General features: G+C 55.9%; 1 protein-coding gene across 3 annotated transcripts in view; it reads right to left on the reverse strand.

Moving 5' to 3' along the window:
- Nucleotides 1–3,368: 3,368 nt before the first annotated feature.
- Nucleotides 3,369–18,969, reverse strand: part of LOC104374214 (protein CEPU-1) — a 342,497-nt gene continuing 326,896 nt past the window's right edge. For 2 of the 3 annotated variants that reach the window (XM_086626802.1, XM_086626801.1), the window contains 5 exons: nt 9,795–9,929; nt 9,005–9,125; nt 7,578–7,729; nt 5,005–5,037; nt 3,369–3,469 (listed from right to left, as the gene is read on the reverse strand). In XM_086626802.1, coding sequence (XP_086482928.1) covers nt 3,369–3,469; nt 5,005–5,037; nt 7,578–7,729; nt 9,005–9,125; nt 9,795–9,929 — 542 coding nt within the window. The remainder of the gene's footprint in view (nt 3,470–5,004; nt 5,038–7,577; nt 7,730–9,004; nt 9,126–9,794; nt 9,930–18,969) is intronic. The other variant, XM_086626803.1, reaches the window with a different exon arrangement.

The following is an 18,969-nucleotide window of genomic DNA, read 5'->3' on the forward strand; positions in this document are numbered from 1 at the left end:
CAACGAGCTCCCCTAACATGGGACTGGCTTCCACCAGACTTCAGGACCCGCGCCTCGCCGACCAGCCATCACCCAGTCACCTCTGGGTGCCCCATCCTCTCTCTGCTGCAGGCCGAAAGAACTCATGTGGCTGCTGAGAGGATGAGAGTCCCTGTTTCCCTAGGGAAATCCCAAGCCTGACGTCCCTTGGCCGTACCTCCTGGAATGGGACGGTTGCTGGGGGCACCTGGGGTGACTGCGGGGGAGCGGGAGGGACCAGGGGCTACGAGATGATGCTGGACACCTTAGGGGGGGGTCACTTCCTTTGTGCGATCACCTCGGTGGGAGCGGGCCTCTCTTTGCTTTCCCTGAAAAGTCACAGCTGAAAAGCCTGATCCCGAGAGTTTAGCCACAAACCCTGTGGCAAACCACCCGCCTGCCGATGGTGGGCACTTGCGCGCGGCGGGCAACCAAGTGACGGTCCCCATCCCGGCACCACTATGAACTGCCAGGGCTCCACATGTCATGGACACCTCTGCTGTCCCCTTGACGTGACCCTGGCAGAACGGTAAGTGCTTCCCAAAACCCACACCTTCCCTGTGTCGCCCTCTTACATGAGCGCCGAGCACCAGGGCAGGCGATGCAGTGTATCTGCTGCCAAAGACAAAACTGGCCACGCCGCCTTCTCCTATAAGCCACCACGGCCGGGAGGGCTGCCTCGAGCGTACTCGCCCATGGGGCTGGCCCAGACCCTGCTGTCCTGACCCTGGGATGTGGCACCTGCCCGCGCCTGGCTGTTCTGTCTCTGCATCCTCGCTCGGAACATGCCATGAAGGCTTCGGTCACAGCTCGTCCCTTGCCCCGCGCCGGTATTGCTCAGCTGCTGCATGTCACACTGCGACGCAACGCCTGACCATCCCTTTTCCCTCTCCCTGTCCTCCGTGCCCGTTTCAACGGGCTGCACAAACTCGCCGTAGGGCAAAGAAAGAAAAACGAAGAACAGTCCTGCTGTCGCGACCAACTGGCTTCTGACCCTACAAAAACACACCAGGGAAGCCCCCAGAAGCTACGGTTGAGGCCAAGGACCAAACGTGCCAAGGAACCTTCTGCAAAGCAGCAAAAAACCAAGAATCCAGCCGACATGAGCCCCAACACACTCCCGGTGGCTACACCCGTGCCCCAGCCCGCCGTGCTTCGCCCGTTTGTGGCTTTACACGGCAGCACCCGGTTTCCTACACCCACCTGGCATCGCCGCGACTCTCCTTTCCACAGGATTCACTTCAGCAGCTCTGCGAGCATCCCCCGTGACGTCGCACCGCTGGGGCCGTGGGCTACGCAGAAACCCGTTGGGGTCCCAAGCGGCCGGGTGGGATCCTGTGCGGAGGGAATCGGGTACAGCCGTGCCCCACACCCTCCCCATCTACTCACCAAAGCCTTACCTTGCGACAGGTAAAGCCGGCAAAGTCCAGGTAACGTCTCTCCGGTGCTCTCCCAGCCCGTTGCCGTGATTCGGTGCTCCCACCCGGCATCCCTCCCCTCCCATCCCTCCTTGTCCCCGGTGGCGTGGTGGGGAGAGAACGGGGCGGCCCCGGCCCCCGCCGTAATGAGCACCACAACCAGACGGAGCGGCCACATGGAACAATCGTTTTAATGGATAGGCAGAGAGAGCCCCCTCGCCGCCCGCCCGCGCCCGGGCCCCCCGCGCACCCCACCAGGAAGGAAAGGAAACCGAAGGAGGAAAACTGACCGCTGGAGAGACATCCCCCCCCCCACCCCCCCGCCAAAACATACGGCGAGTCGACTGGTCCCGCGTTTCGGCTGACGGCTCGGCCAGGTGCCGATTGCTTCGCCTTCTTTTCCTTATTTCTTTTTTTTTTATATATATATATACACGCACACGCACGCGCACACACACACACATATACATACAGATAGATATATATATATATATAAAAAAATATATAAAACTGAGCTATATAGATCTCCATCCGTCCCTCGGTTTGCTTCGTTCCGCCGCGAAGGGGCCGGGGCCACGCGGCGAAAGGCAACGGAGAGGGTCCCCGGTCCCCCGCAGCCCCGTGTGCCCAGCGTGCCACCGACCCGAGGGGTTCGGGGATGCGCGGACCGGAACGCTCGTCTCGTCTCATCGAGGACCGATACACACCTAACTCCATATACAGCATGCAGTAATGGCAGCGGAAGGACCCTGCTGGGAACCGTGGCTAGAACGCTAACAAAAAAAAAAAAAATTATATATATATATGTATATTTATATATACTGTATATATATATCCCATAAAAAGATTCAGTGTCTCCCTCCGCCTCGATGCGCTGCGAGTGTCGCCCGCGCCCTTGGTAGGAACCGTTCAGGCGACAACTTTTCGGGCCAGTTTTGGGGGATTGCGGTGCGGGACTCCTCCTCCTCCTCCTCCTCCGTGCTGTCGCATCGGGCTCGTAAACCTCCTCGGCCAGTCGCCTCCTAAGGTGCGCGGCACTTGTCTGACCGACTTCTTCTCTCCGCTTGCTCCCCCTCTCCTTTCTGGATTTTTTTTCTCTTTTTTGTTTGTTTAGTGTTTGGTTGTTTTTTTTCCCTTCTTTTTTGCGTTTCTGTTTTTTTTTAGGAACTAAGAGTTCTAGGCTCGTATCAGAAAATATAATTAATAAAATTAACCATGACTCAGAATCCCTTATCGTTCACGATGTCCGCGAGTGGTACGATGAACGCGTGGCTCAACGCCGGTCTCCTTCCTCCCTTTCTGTTTGTGGCGGCGTGGTAACTGTTGAAGATCTATATATCTATACACACACACATATATATATATATGTATACGTGGAGATATATATATATATATATATATTCTGGAACACAAATGGTGGCGCGGTCCATGAGAAGACGGGGAAATCTCGGCAAAGAAGAAAACCGGCGCGTCCAGACGGAGGGGTCCCCGTGGGAGGGAGCGGGCGGGCGAGGATGGTGAAGGTGAGGTGAGGGGGGAGCACCGCACCCCAAGGGCCCTGCCCGTCCTCCGCGCTGGCCTGTGGCAGAGAACAGTGAAACCAGGGGGGAAAAAGGGGTGGGAGACAAAAAAAAAAATAGGGGGAAAAGAAAAAGACTCAGTCGCGTTGCATCTTCAGCAGGAAGCCTTGGATTTTTTTTTTTCTTCCCCTCTTTCCTTTCCAAATTCCCATTGTGGGTTTTTTTTTGCGTATTTTTCCTCACTCCCCCTCCCCCAGGTGGCCTGGCCGGATACTCTCTCAATTCTTATGATTATTTTCGGAAACGGTGAACACTTCTTCTCCTTCTTCTTCTTCTTCTTCTTCCTCTCCTTTCTGCTTGCATTCGCTGGCCGTGGTCGTCGCCGCCGCTGCTCCGCGGGTCGGCTCTCGGATCAAAAGTGGCGGGCAAGCTGGGCTAGCGGCAGGGCCAGCAGCCACGCGCAGCCGTCTCGCCGCCACGCGCCGTTGTTGCCGTCGTGCACTGCGCCGGGGCCTGCAGGAAGGGAGAGACGCACCCGCATGGTTAGCCACAAAGCCAACAAAACCCCTAAAAAACACAAAAGAAAAGATAAAACCCAACAAAACCACGGTGTTCGGGCCCCCCGCTGCTATAGCACGTGGTGGCATCGCCCCATGTGACAGCCCCCCGGGCACCCCTACCTGCCTGTGCTGTCCCCAAGGGCACGGTGCCAGCCATCCCCACCACTCCTGGTCTGCGGGTCGCAACTCCCCATAGTCCCACTTGAGCCCTGACTCGCCATCTCAAGCCCATCACCACCAATTGATCATCTCTGACACTCTCCACCCCTCCTGCAAACTTTTTCCGAGGTTCCAGCAATGTTGGGAGGGGAGGCAATAGCTTTCACCCCACACTGCCCATTCTCTGCCAGCCTCTCATTACTCCCTGCTTGTCTCCCTTGAGCAGGTCACTGGAAACGTGCTCTGCCCACGAGCCCAGACCATCTCAAGATGAACGAGACGGGATGAGGAGGGTGGTCAAGAAGAGCCAAGCTTGTCCATGTTGGAAGAAGTCCCCTTTGGGGCTCACTTGAGGGTGAAGGGGTGAGGAGCTCGTAGGTCACCATGGGAAAGGACGTGGAGGGTGCCCAACCCAGTGGTTTTCACCAAAATACCCCAAATCGTTGGCCGGGGAGAACACTAGGCTGGGAAAAGTGGTGTGGCACTGGGTGGCATCTGGGGTTGTGCCTGGCTGGAGCAGGGCCGCTCATGAGGAGGTCTGATTGACCTGTGCTTTTGGAACCCTTGCTTCAAAGCCTGACCGGGGCACCGAAACCCATAAACCGTTCCATCTCCCACCAGCAGAACGCTTCCGACATGCTCACGGACACCTCGCAGCACTTCCCGCTTAGCCCCAAATCCCAGCACAGCCGGGAAGCTGCACGCAAGGGCAGGTCTGGAGAGGCGAAGGGCTCCGCGCTGTCTCCATATCCCACCCCGACATCTACGAGTCCTCCCAAGAGTTTCCCACTCAATGCATCACAAACGAAGCCACCTGGCTACGGAGCCCCAAAGTGAAGATGCCACCAGCCAGGCAGCCAATACAGACAGCACGGCAGAGTGCTGGCCGCGCTGGCCACGAGTAATGCTGGGAAGAGGACCGGACACCTCTCCACCCCTAATGCATCCCAGAAAAAAGGCACTAGAAGCATCCCGGCCGCGAGACCCATTTACACAGCAACGCGGGGGAAGCGGAGCACAGGGACGTCCCCGCTTGATCCCGGCGACAGGGAGAAGAGCGCAGCGGCGATGGAGAGGGAGCGCGGGAGCCAGGGGGCGGGACATGCGGAGGGCACAGGCCACCAGACAGGCTGATGGGATGGGAGGGCAGCTGGAGAACCCTAATTCATCGCTATACCAGCAGGAGCAGTGGGGCGGGGGGCAGGAGATCGAGGGTGGTGGGTGCCACAGCTCCCACCGGGACAACTCGGAGCAGGAGCCAGAGGGGCCCATGGGGAAACAGAGCCGGGGGGAGCACTGGTGTTGCAGGGGGGTCCCCGAATTACTGACCTTTCCAGGGTGTCAGAGCGGTAGTTGTCTCTTCTAAAAATTAAAGAACAAGCGAAAGTTAAGGCAGAAGGGCAATGGAAAGCGCAGGCTTGAGATGCTTTGCTCCTGCCCTCGACCTGGGGCCGAGGAAGACAAGCAGATGGAGTAGCAAATGTGATGCTGCTGCCCAAATTGAGCCCTTGTCCTCCGAGGCCGCAGTCTCCCCGTCTGGGAAAAGTGCTACATGAGCTGAGCTGAGCCGTCTGTGGGACCCCAGACCCAGGCAGGGTTTGTGGCAACGTTCACAGTTGCATCCCGAGCAAAAAGCAAAGTGCAGGGGCTGGGATTTGGGCGACTCCGGGGGTTTGGCTCTCCCCCACGCTCCTCTTCCCCTCCAGCGCAGGTTTGGTGCCCATCCCTCTCATCCCCTGCAACATCCCAAATGGATTTATCGCCTGACACCGGTCCCTGGGAAGCAACGCGGACCGCACAACGGGGGAGAAGAAGAGGGCTTTTTTTTTTTTCCCCCAGCTCCACAAAAGGATGTGGTTTCACTGAGCGCTCCATCACATCCCAGACAGCACCAAATGAGCTGCTGAATGAGGCGGCAGGTCTGTAATAGCAAGTGCTACGTGTTAAATAAAGCACTAGTTGACCTCCCGGAAAAATTAGATTAAAAAAAGGATTAAAAGATGTACGCTACATTAGCCTCTGTCGCATGGTCCTGGAAAGGCTCATGTCACGGTACCCACAGGGATTAAATCTCCATTTGGGAGGGGGGAAAAAAAAAAACAAACCCAAACCACTCGCTCGGCCTCAGGAAAAGGGGATACACACAAAATCGGTCCCCCAAAACGGCACGGGTGATGCGTTTCTCGTGCCGCAGGTAGCGCGGCCATCACGTGCCATGTCCCTCTCATCTTTCATTACAATGAATAAAGACACATTAATCGCCAGACTGAAGGCCTCCTTTGCAAAGACACTGGCATGGGAGATGCCCAAGATGATGGCAACTGGTTGCCAACGCATCGTCTGCCCTACAGGAAGAAGAAAACTATCTGGAAAGAAAAAAGGGTGTGCTGCTTTGGGGCGGGGAGTGACACAACACACTGCACGGCCATCACAAAAGGGTGACAGACACCACAGAAGCTCCTGCTGAGCTCGTGCTGAACCAGAAAAGCTTCCCATACTCATACGTGACGACGCAAGAGACACACAAGATGGGTGTTGCCTTCTGTAAAGATATGCAGGAGAACAGTGGCAACAAGACAGGACTTCCAGGGACGTCCTTCCTCCTACCCCGTGACACTTTCTTCATTTTACTGGCTTTCCCTTCCACTTCTTGCGACCATCGCAGGCCTACAAGCCAACCGAGCCCCCCCATGCAGACCCAACAGGACCCTCTGTGCTCCAGTCCCTTCTGTCCTACGGAAGAGGAGTTTTCCTGCACGCTCTCTGTGCGCTTAATTAAATCCTTTGTACACGCTAGAAAAGGGTTTGTGACACCAGGATGGCTAGAGGATGTAGGAAACCAGTGCTTTCCATCAAACACTCTTAGCAGTGATTATCGCCGACCTCCGCACCGCTTCGTGGTTCGCTTGCCATGAGCTGGTGTTAATGTCACCCACGGTCAGCGCTCGCCACCGGGAGGGACTGCCAGGGGGAGGGGTGGGTGGTGAGGAGGACAATGCCAGGGTGATGTCAGGAGAGGATGGAGGTCCTCAAGCCCTGCTTCTCCCATACAGTTCAGCAGTGAGAACCACCCACCCGGTACCCCTGGCAGGGAAACATCCCCCAGCAGTGGCTGGGGACGAGACCTGCCATCCATCCCTGGCTCTTGGTGGTGTGAGAGGGATGTGGGGAGCGCGGTACCCTGGATCTGGCTCTGCTGTGGCCTGAAGAGCCTTGACAAACATGTCAAGGAATTACAGCCCTTCCTGGTGTCAGACAGATACATTGCTCTCATCCAGACTTCGGCACGCAGAGAAAACAGCCCCCGGATGAAGGCACAAAGCTGCTCCTACTCCCCACCCTCTGCACCTTCCCACCTCTCTCTGGCACCATCAGTATCAACGTATCTGCTTGGCAGGAACGGAGAACGCAACCTGGAAGGTGGCGGAGCTGTGGGGGTCATTTATTCTCAGGTAGGCACAGGGCACATGGCACCTGTGGTGTGATCCTGAAGGTTTGGTCCTGCAGATTTGCTGCAACAACCCTGAATGTCATCTCTCCTCCCACCCATCAACACAGGAGGAAGCCTGGAACCAGAGGCTCTCGGAGCTATTCATCAAAGCAAGAAGGTGGAAACCTGCAGCAGAGTCCTAACTTTGCATCAATGGTGGGCCCTGTACATGGTGCTGAACACCTCAGAGGAGGGGCAGATACAGGGCCTGAGTCAGGAGTCAGCTTTGGAGGCTTTCATGCTTTCCCTGGGCTAACCACAACCTCTGACCCACGTGCCAGGGTAGAAGGGATCAGCAACAAATGCACCTCTCCCCCAAAAGACAAGAGAGACCCTTCCCATGTCTTGTGTGTTGATGGTCTCACCATTAAGCCACGTCCCCTCCCCGGCTGGCTCCCTCGGTGCTACTCACCATAGAGGATCATGCTGGCGTTGGTGTTTCCTAGCTGGTTGGAGGCTACGCAGGTGTAATTGCCGTAGTCCTGCTCGGAGACATTGAAGAAAGTCAGCCTGGAGAAGAAGGCTTTGTTCTCCACTTTCAGTCCTTTCTGCCCTTCAGCCAGCCTGGGAGAAAGGCAGAAGGGGAGAGGGTCATGGGGATGGCATTGGGAGGAGAAGTACCTGCTGTTTTCCATAACCTGCTATCTCCGGGTCCTGCCAGAGAGCAGGGTCACTTTCCACTACACCAGGTTGCTCAAAGCCTCATCCAACCTGGCCTTGAACACTTCCAGGGATGGGGCAGCCACAGCTTCTCTGGGCAACCTGTTCCAGTGCCTCACCACCCTCATTGTAAAAAATTTCCTTCTTATATCTAATCAAAATCTCCCCTCTTTCAGTTTAAAGCCATTGCCCCTTGTCCTGTCACTACACGCCGTGCAGAGGGAGGGATGCTCACGCTCCCAAGGGTGGTACCTGGGAAAGGCTCCCTCCCACCCAGCAGAAGAGCCTGGCTTCCCTCTCGCGATGGCCTCGAGGCCTCCTCGGTCCTCCCGGCTCTGCGGGATGCTTGCTCACACCTTCCCCTTCCCTGACCCCGTCAGCTCCCCGTGTGCCCCTGCCGGGGCTGGCAGCACGCTCAGGCTGCAGACACTCCCGAAAACCCTTTTGACTGCCCTGAACTGCTGTCCCCCTCACGCTTCAGCTCCTGCGGCTCTTTTACTTGCTAATTCCTCCTGGGAGGTGCTAGATCCCCATTACCACCCTGCCAGGCTCCGAGTGCCGATCCGGGCGGGCTGAGCCCGCTCCTGCCGCTGCTTTGCGGGCCCTCGTGACCTGACCTACTTCTGAGCGAAGCCTTTCATCTGCCACGCAAACATCCGCTGCTTTGCACGCTCCACCCGCTGCTGTGCTCCCGAAACAGCCCAGGCAGACAGCCCCAGCCTCCCCTGTAGCTACCGTAGCATCTTTTTTGGCTAAAAAACGCCTCTTTATTAGTGACCTGCGTGGCTCGTCCTGTGTTTCGATGCACCACGGAGAAGCGATGCAAAAAAGGGTTAAAAAAGCTTTGCCTGGGGTCAGAGAGAGATATTTGCCCCAGAGTGGGACCCTACCCCTGGCTGCGTTGCTCCCCTCCTCTCTCCCCAGCCACAGCCCCGGGCCACCGCTTTGGTGGCACGTGGGAGCTGCAGGTTGACCTAAAAGGGCGAATTTCACCCCAAGCAGGGATTTACCACGAGACCATAAACCGGAGGCACGGGCAGCGGTGATCCCGCCTCGGCATCCGGATCCGGCTTGTGCCAAGGGTTATCAGGGATTTGACCAGCTACTGCAGCCCGGTCGCCGAAGCTGCCGGCACTGGTTCGGTGCGTGCCCTCCCGTTCTGCCCCCCCAGACTCTTACCTCTTGTCATCTTTGTACCACTGGAAGTCGGCGGAGGGGACGGCGGAGGCTTCGCACAGCAGGATGCCCTTCTGCCCCACCGGCACCCCGGTGCTCTTCGCGTCCGAGATGTACGGCGGGTCTGCAGGGAAGATGGGAGTCTGGGTTTGGTGCCCGGCAGCCCTGGGCCTCCCACCCCCTCCCCTTTGCTCCTCAAGTTCCCTTTTCTTTCCCCGCATTTAGGAAGGAGTCAAAATCATCTCTGAGCCCGTGCCTAGCTCCTGCCACTCCGGCACTGCTGCCCAGGGGGCTTTGGGCTGATGGGAGACCCCACGCCACAGCCTAGAGTGGGGTTCTCCAAGGACCAGAGCCCCTGGGCTCTTGGGAACCACATGTCCCCCTGGACCGACCCCAAGCAGCTGAAGGGGTGGTCAGAGAGGAGTTTAGGAGGGTCCTCACCTCCATCTCTGAGCACAAATGGTGCTGCTTTCTTCCCTGCTCTTTTTCTCCCTCTCTTGCATTTTTTCTAAAGAAAAAAAAATTCCTATTTACTGCTCACTTCTCTCCTCTCCCCGGAGGTTATCAGCACAGCATCTCACCATGGGCGGAAAGCCCAGGTTGATGGCGACAGCTGAGGAGGAGGTGGTGGCAAAAAACGGAGCTCGAAAAGAAGGGGAAAAAAGGGCAAACCACCACCTGCTCAGAAAACTGCCGCTGTCTGTCTCGGCTCTGGGGCCTGAAGGCTGCGTTCACTCCACTTCCCACCACCCAAGTCCCATCCCTGCTCCCTGCCAGCCCTCAGGCTACTCACAGTTGACGGTGACTTTGACTCGCTGGACGACGGGCGCTGCCACATCGTTGGAGGCACTGCACTCGTACTCGCCCGACTGCTCCCGTGTGATGCCCGTGATCTCCAGGTACTCATCCTCGCTGACGAAGCCCACAGCTGCGGGGGCAGAGGGAGAGGGCCGTGAGCAATGGGGAGGAACAGTGAGCCCCTGCCCATCGCTCAGTCACCATCTGTGACCGTGGCACACTCCCCACATCCCAGCACGCCCACACGCCTGAGCCCCACCACCCTCCACCCCAAGGAAACCAGAAAGGTGCCTGTGAGCGCTGGACCTCAGTGTCGGCGCTGGCTCTGCTGAAAGCATCACTTGCTGAAGGCACTGGCACAGGCTGCCCAGAGAAGTTGTGGCTGCCCCATTCCTGGGAGTGTTCAAGGCCAGGTTGGATGGGGCTTAGAGCAACCTGGTGTAGTGGAGCCCATGGCAGGGCGCTTGGTACTAGATGATCTTTGAGGTCCCTTCCAACCCAAACCATTCTATGATTCTATGATGTGCCCACCGTGTGCAGCAGGGTGGTCCTCACCAAACCCATACCCTGCTAGAATGACCTTCAATGATCTCTCCTTGGCATTGGCACATCCCAGCCCAGGCTGCCGCTGGGCTCTCCTTGCTCTCTACATAGACACTCGTCTGATTTTTCAGCTTCAATGAATTCACAGCCAGTTTATTCCCATTAGTTGTAGTGCCAACGTCTCCCTTCAGCCAAAACGCTGTGTCCCTGCGCTGCTCCAGGCTCATTTTGGGGTACCCGTGGGGGGCCACGCTCACCCCGCTCTCCCGCACCTGGGCTGCACCCCAGCTCCTGGTTTCGCTCGAAGCCGGGCGGATGCGATCAGCAGCTTTTCCTTTCATCTGGCATCTCACGGCCCCCCTGCTTCCTTCCAAGAGCCCGCTTCGCTTTGAAGCTTTCCTGGGAAACCCACGGCGCTCGGCTGGCGAGGCGCTGGTGTCGGGCCACGATAGTCTCCAGGTTGATGGAGATCGTGGCGTGGCAACAAACGCAGAGTTAAACAAAGAAACCTGGCGATAAGGACACGTCGGCGGAGCATCCCGGAGAAAGGCTGCTCGCCCCTGAGCCAACGGCACCGGTGGGTTTTCGACAGCCCCGAACGGGGACCACTCCTCCCTTCCTTTCATTGACACCTCCCCATCGGATCTCCCGCAGCCGAGATGCTGTAATTACTGTGTGAAGCGTCTCCGAGACCAGTGTCACACTTAATATTCCTATAAATTTTAAATGGTAGTCCTTGGTACGTATGTGTGGCAATTGGTGTCATATTTTAATTAGGCTTGCCCTACACCATCTGAAATTAATAATAGCTCGAATTACCAGTGTAATTTATAAATTAACATTGCTGCAGCATTAGGAAATAAATTAGCTCTGGACAGCTGTTTCTGGGAGCGAGTGCCAGTGGCAGAGAGGCCGAGTGCAGGTCACTGGTCCCCGGGGGACCTGGCGAGCTCGGCCGGCGGAGCCGGGCGATCCCGTGCTTTCTCTCACTTCCCACCCGGCTCCCACCATCCCTGCGTGACCTGACGGGCCACGGCTCGCCACGCTTGACCGCTCAACCGTAAGCATCTCGCTCCTAACAAATGCATGCAAAATATACACGGCAGAGGCTCCCGTCGGGGCACACGCCGTCTGCATCCCACCGGCTGATACTTTTATGGCATCGATCCTGCTGCTGCAGTGCTGGGTGCTGCTGTTGTCAGCTCAAACCAGTGCAAATACGCTCACACCTTAGTTTTTCCATGCACCAGAGCTCGTGGCAGCCACCTCCACACAGCAGCACGAGGACTTTGTGCGTCCACTGCTTCCTCGCACACCTGCACACTCGGCAGCTGCACCGAGGACCCTTGTGTGCACACGTGTGGGCATCCCGCTATTCCAGGCTGATCCAACTGGGAAGGCAGCTCTGTGCCATCCCACGAACCTCGGAAATGGGTGAAGCGAGCTTTCCCGTGCAACCTGCCGTGATGAATTGCCGACGTCCACCCACGCCGAAATTCGCACCCGAGCGGTTCGTGGTCAAAACCGCTGAGCTCATCAGTACTTAGCGCAACTGACGGGCAAGATATGAAGGCGTTACCCCGAAATCAATATCCTTTAGAGACACACAAATTGCAGTGTTACATCCACCGGGCCTGCAGCACTGGAGATGAGGGCAGGGGAGGAAAAAAAAAAAAAAAAAAAAAATCCCTTTTATGGCTGACCTAGAATCGGCTTCTCTGTAGCACAGCGCTGCCTGCTGATAAAATAACGACACAGCCGGTGGCCTTCAGATGCTCCGCGCGCAAATCTGACTCCGGTTTGTGCAAAGGCTCAGATAACACTCTGCTTCCCAACTAACCAAAGGCCCTTCCCCGAGCGCGCCGGAGCCGGCTCGCATGCGGCAAGAATTAGCGCTCGCCGTAGCCGAGCCGTAGCTCGCGTTCCCGTTTTGATCTGGGAGCAAAGCGGCTCGAGTGCGTTTCATTACCCAGCAAAAGACTTCATTAAAGTAACTGCGAGGGTCAGCTTTCCACCTGCAAAAGCTCCGGAAATTGAGAGATGAAGACTCCCTCTGTGCCTGCGTAGTGCTGAAGCCCGAGATACGTGCATGGTAATCGGCCGACGGAGAGGCGGAGCACAAAGAGTTCAGGGTTTCAGGGTCTGGTGCACTTTGCATTGGTACCCACGGGATTTCAGCTACAGCCCATCGACCTGGACGTGCAGAGCTTGCCCTGGACCAAAACGGGATGCTTTGTGCCAGAGTCAACACCTGCTTTTGCCCTGAGCACAGTCTGGTACTACTTCTGCTCAGAGAACGATGCCGACAGCATCAGGAAGATCATCCCTGCTGGAGACACTGGCCAGATCCTGCCTCCTTAGCATCAGCTAATACACCTCAAGGAATAAGGTGGCACGAGGGATCCCTGCTACAAGGGCACTGCTTCATGTTGGCGAAGTGGGCAAGGGACTTTGCAGGAAAACCGGGCCCATAAAGCTGCTTTGCTGCCACCTGCACAGCCGGAACACACGAGTGCCCGTGTCGGCCGAGGGGCAAAGGCATGGACTGAGATAATTGCCCAACTGCTCGTCTCCCTGGCCTCTGCGTTTATGCTTATTTATAATGGGAAATCTTGTTGATAGTCGGACAAATCTCATTCATTAGTGACTGCCAGGAATGGAAAAACAAATAGATGGGACCGAGGGAGCAGGGCTGGGGTTAAGCAAACACAATCAGTAAGTGCAGACCTTGCTGCAGAGAAAGTAACAGGGTGTTGGTGTCGCCGGGGCTGCTGGAGTCCCCCGGGGCTGGAGCAGTGTGGGAGGGATGTTTATCCACATGCTGGGTTGCACGGGGACACAGATGCTGCTTTGGGTGAAGCTCAGTTACCTCCAGCCCAGGTTTTGGATGGGGATTATTTCTCCAACCAGTCTCATGTATATCGGACCCTCTGGGATTGCGCTGTGGTCCTCTCACTGCTCGCCCGAGGCTGGAGCTAGAGCAATGCAATGGGCACCCAACTGCTGTGGTTTCTGTCTCTGAAAGCACCCGGAGCTTGGGGATGCTCGGAGCAGAGCTGGCTCCCCCGGCCGGTACCAGCCCTGCTCTGCCCGAATCAACGGTGGGAACTTTTCAAGGCTGTCTCTGCTTGAGTACAATTAGGAGCTCAAATATTGCAGGAATTAATGGGAGAACTCTCTCAGCTCCTCATCTGTAAGAAAACCAGCACAACCAGCACCCATCATACAGGCCAGAAATGGAACAGCCACGGACTAAAACCTGGTGTGAGCTGGGGAGATGGAAAACCAGAGCTTGAATCCACCTGCTTGGTGGGCGGAAGCCTGCGCATGGACCACCACGTGCTAGTTAGGACGTGCTCTGCCAGACCTGCAACTCTGCCGTTCCCCATAACCACCTCGGGGAAGGGGAAGAACAAGCACAAAGGAGCAGGGAGGAAAACTCAGTCCGGAGCTGCAAAATAGCCAAGGCAGACTCGATGCATAATGAATAGCCCACGTCATGAGCAGCCCGAAACACAGAGTTATAAATAACCCAGCGATGCCTCTCGCGCGGCGCAGATAAGACACAGTGGGGACAGTACAGAGATTGCCATCGCCGAGGTGGCGGTCGGTGCCACGCGTCTCAAGGCCCCCGGCGCCAGACCCTGATCTGGCACAGGGCACCGAGCCAGACCCAACCGATGGCAAAGCTGTGCTGGGGGTCCCGCGCAGCGCAGATGCGGGCACACGCCTCGTGCATCCGTACTCCTCCCTCCCTGCCTTTCTCCTTCCCTTGCTTCTTGTTTTCCCAGCCCGACTCATCTCCCTTCTGCCTCCTCCTTCCCGTTTGCTTCCATTGAGCCTCTGACAAGATAATAACTCACCGGAAAGCGAACACATGTTCCCAAATTAATTACGTGCCACCGTCCCCCTGGCTCCCTGTTGCAGCCATGTTCAGGTCTCTGGGACATGACGCTTATGGTTTTCCTGGCTGAACGCTGCCAGTGATGCTGTTAAATAAGCTTCGCTGAACTGGGAGCGGGGCAGGTCCCAGCGCTGCCTGCTCTCCGCCACGGCGTCCTGTAGTGCTGGCTAATGCCTCGCCGTGATGCCGGGCCATCCCGCCATGGCTCCTGCCAGCGACCCGTGGAGCCCGCAGCGAGGCACGCAGCACAGCTCCCGTTATTGCTTCTGTGCACCATGCCGGCTCCTGAAGACCACAACCCTAACGAAATTTTTCTGTTCCACACATCGTCCACAGGCATCACAAGCACCTGCCCTGGGCACCATCATCTGCCATAATAAGAAACAGCCCAAGGGAGCAAGAGCCACAGGGCTCCAATTTCTGGAAGGCAACGCATGGGAAAACAGACAGACATGTACATGGCAATGCAGGGATGACACGGAGAGGACATCTCCATGACCTAGGGAAGCAGTCCCTGCAGCATGGCACGCAGCGCCCAGCAGCGATGCCTCATCCTTCATGCTGCCATGTGCCCGTCCGTACTGCACGGCCAGGGCTGTGATATTTCCACCTCTAAGGCTCAACCTCAGCAATCACTCCTCAATGGGTTTGGTCTCCTCACGGACTCTGGATGCCCAAATTCCCAGGGTCGGTCCCAAGGCACCACCCTGCCCGCTGTGCTGTGCCGCTGCGTTTGCCAGGCACCAATCCCACTAGCCGGGATCGGCCGGAGAAGGAGAATATTTTATGGAGATAATTTTATTAAAATGTTTACAACAATGCAGATATTGACGTCTCACTTCAATCAATAGCACAATTTATTGTCCTTCAAGGTGAACATTAAGCCAAGCTGCCCATTAGTCAATATTTACCTCCAAGGTCTATAAATCTTTATACGGGCTTCAGCGGATGTTGACAGCGGCTGATTCCAGATAAGTAAAAGTAAGAGCGTGAAACATTGCTCCTTTTGGAGGTGAAATAGTAACTAGTTAATTACAGTCCCTACAGCGATTCTGAACTATCAATTTATGGCTACTTCTGGCAATAAAAATTAACACCGCGCAGGCTCCCGGCTCCAAGCGACGCGCTAAAACCGAGAGCCATCTATTTCCAACGTCACTCCGATGCGGTAGTGATGGCCTTCCTGTAACAGTTTATAGTAAATAAATAAAACACACAAAGGTAATAAGAGCGAATCGGCGGCGCCCGAGACCCGCCTCACCTCTCCGCCTCTGCGGCGGCAGGCGGGAAAGTGCAGGGCGGGTGATTTAGCAGCATCGCACGGGCAGCTCGGCTCCCGCTGTGTAGGGAAGGAGGTGGGGGAAGGAATCACCCCAAACCTCAGCACTCAAAGCAGGAACACGACGCAGCCCCGGGAACGTGGGTGTGGGAGAGTTACGGCTGCCTCCAGCATGTGCCCTGGCAGAAGATGGGGGAAACACCTGCTTCACCTCTTAATAATTGGTACTACCTGCTCCTGACTGCTCAAATAACACCTAAGGAACAAAGTTCAGGCGTTTCTAAAATTCCCTTTCCCATTTTTGTTTCATCAGGCAAATGACAGCGGCAAGGGCAGCTTTCCCTCTGCGCATCCCGTCTTTCTGACTCCCCAGTGCCGGCTTAACACCGGCCATGCTCGGGTGGAGAAAGATTGGGGGTAATTAACCTGCTGGAAATCATCCAGAGCAATTATTTAAAAAAAAAAAAAAGACTTTTTTAAAGTTTACTCTATCGACCCAGGCCAGCAGGGCATGCTCCTTTCCTCCTCTCACAAATACTACAGCCCTGTATCACAGGCTCCAGCCTGTTTCCATCTGCAACCCCCCCTTAGAGGAGCATTCCCTTTAGGAAGAACACCTACACCGCTGGCATATGGCAGCTGTGGGGCACGAAACTCCTCTTCTTCATTCTTCATTCTTCATGAGCCAGATGCCACCACATCACCTGCTCCTGGTTGCTCAGCCTATATTCACAGCCTATAACCTATACTCACCATCCATTCCACGGATGGTCAAAGCAGGGAGCCACAACATGAGTGGGCTCCCCCAGCACGGCCACCCCATCGCCATGCCCTGCGTCCAGGGGCGGACCTCCCGCGCAAAGCTGCGCCACGGCGTGCTGGGGACGTGGCACAACGCAGCCGAGTCGATCTAGCCGCCCATTGTAACACCATTGTGAAGAGTTTTGAGCTTAAAAGTCCTTGAAAGTTTCCCACTGTGACTCGTCAAAAAAAGATCTTTTTCACTTTTCCTCTCTTCTCTGTTAACAATATTTATACTCATTTCTTTTATTGAAATCTATCTGCCGCCTGTTCTATTAAAGCCGCCTGAGTGGCAGCTCCTATTCTCCAGGAGCCCGCAGCCCATCTATTCTCCAGACAATGAGGTACAAGCAGTCTATCTTCTATTGTGCTTCCCAGCCTTCGGCTCTCAAATCTTCCATCTCAAAAAGGCATGTCAGAGATGCCTCCACGCAAAAGAACGGGATCCCGAGCTGCACGGGGGCTTCCCAGTGCCGGCCGGCCTCGCTGCCCTCCTCCTCTCTGGGCGAGCATCTCCAGGGCGATGTGGCCATGGTACCCGCGATCCCTCGGGGATGCTTCTCCCCCATGCCCGGAGCACCACAAGACATCCTTAAAGGCGGCTCATTGCCGTCAGGCTCGCTGCTGCCGGGATGTTTGCGTGCCTCAGACAACTTATTTGTTACCAGGAACAAAACAAAAAGCATTAAACCTTTTGTTTGCAGGAAGTAGTTCCTTGGGAAATACAAGGATTATGGAAATTAATATTTAAAGACACAAAGCAAAACAACTCGGGGACCAACCACCCCTGAATGAGGCTCTAGCTCAGGAACAAACGAGGCGAATAAAGAATGAGCCCTTTTATTTCAGTGTGCGGGAGAGATGGGCCAGCTTGGAGGCAGCTCAGGGCTCGGCAAACTGGTGGCGACTGTCCTCAGCCTCTCCCAGCCCCTGCCTCCGCCCTGGGTGCTGGTGAGGATGCTGTGCCCCAAGAAAAGGCTCGGTCCAGACTGCGTGTGCTACCCCCTTAGGGCAAATTAGCAACGGCTGGAGTTCACGAAGCACCTAAGTTGTGTCAGACGTGTAGCAAGGATGGGTGGAGGCTCATTAGAGGGCTGCTTTTCTTAATGATACTTAGACATTATTCACAAGCACAGAGCCAGACCTCATCCTCCTTGGTGTCCCCCTGCTCACAGGACGACGTGGTGGCCCTTGTGGCGGCACTGGGAGGGAGAGATGCTCCTAAAGGAAAGGTTGGGCAGAGGCTGTGACCGGCACTGAGCCACTTCCCACGCAGCTTTTCTGCCTTCTTGCAGGAACGCAAGCACAAGGCACATGAAACCCAAATATCAAGGCTCACACTGAGCCAAGCCAGCTCTGGAGAGTTACTGATGAGACAGCATCTCCCGACATCTCCATGCTCCCACTCAAACACCAACATTGCTCTTGGGGCACCGGAGCCACTCTTCCTCCCCTCTCTCCCGCAGCCTCGAGCCAGACCCTAACGAGCCACCCAACGAGAAATCTTCTCTCCTCTCTTTCCTTACTCTTTCTTCCTCCCCCTGATTTTTTTCCCCGTTGCCGCTTGCAAGGTGAGAGAGGACAGCGTCGCCAGAATGAAAGATTCTCCTGCGTGCCCTCTCCCAGCAGCGGCCCTAATTCATTTTTCATGGCCCCTTGCAGTGACAAAAGCCACTGCTTCTCTCTTGTAAGCGTGCGCCATGCAATAAGTCAAAGCTGATGTGCATTTTCCCCCTGGGTGCCAAAGCTGTGCTTTTGATTTAATTTGTCCTGTTGTTTGGCTCTCAGCCTTTACCGGCGAGTTCCTTCGGAGCGGCGGCGAGGTAGGGCCCCATCCGTGCGGAGGGGCTGCCTGCCAGATGGGGTACAGTGGGTAGTGTTTAAATAATTTGCTGCGATGATACCGAGATGTCGGAGAGTGACAGATGCTGCCGGAGACAAACCGCTCAGACAAACACACGCATCCTGTTTGCAGGAGCGCTGCTCCTCGCTTAAATCCCGCTGCAACTTGGCTTTCCTGGAGCCCATCCCATTTCTGGCAGCTTTCTCGCCGGCTCTAGGAGAAGCTGTGGTGCATGAGGCTTGGCGAGGAGAGAGGCGGTGCAGGATAACAGCAAAAATAAGGTGCTCCTGCCTGCAGGAGTCTTGTAAAACACCCCAAAAAATCTCACGGAGCTCTCCAGCTGGGAGATCCACCACGTCCCCTCCCAACCACGCGCTCCAGCATGCAACCAGCATCGCTCCGCAGGCAAGAGCGTCCCTGTTCCCAGCTGAACTCAAGGAACCCCGTTTTCCTCTGGATTTATCTGAAAAACAGCCACTGGCGAGCCAGGGTCCCTCTGGCTGCAAATTTAAACCCAAAGGCTTTCTCCGTAGGACAAGCTCTTAAGAAGCAATCGCGATCCAAAGCGTTAAATGGCTGTAACCTCAGTTAAGCTGTATTTCAGCCGCATTAAGAAAATATCCCTAGGATGGGAAGCAAGTGGCATAATGGCATTAGAGTGAAAAAATAAGCATCAATTGCTGGCTAAATCCATCCCCAGCACTGGCAAGAAGTCACGGGGATCTGGGAAACTTTCCCTTCTCCCCGCATTTGGCTCCTGGCAAGCCCAGACGTGGCTTTCTGCGGACAGGGCATATTTT

This window comes from Tauraco erythrolophus, chromosome 26 (genome assembly GCF_009769465.1).
Source record: "Tauraco erythrolophus isolate bTauEry1 chromosome 26, bTauEry1.pri, whole genome shotgun sequence".
Classification (NCBI taxonomy): Eukaryota; Metazoa; Chordata; class Aves; order Musophagiformes; family Musophagidae; genus Tauraco; species Tauraco erythrolophus.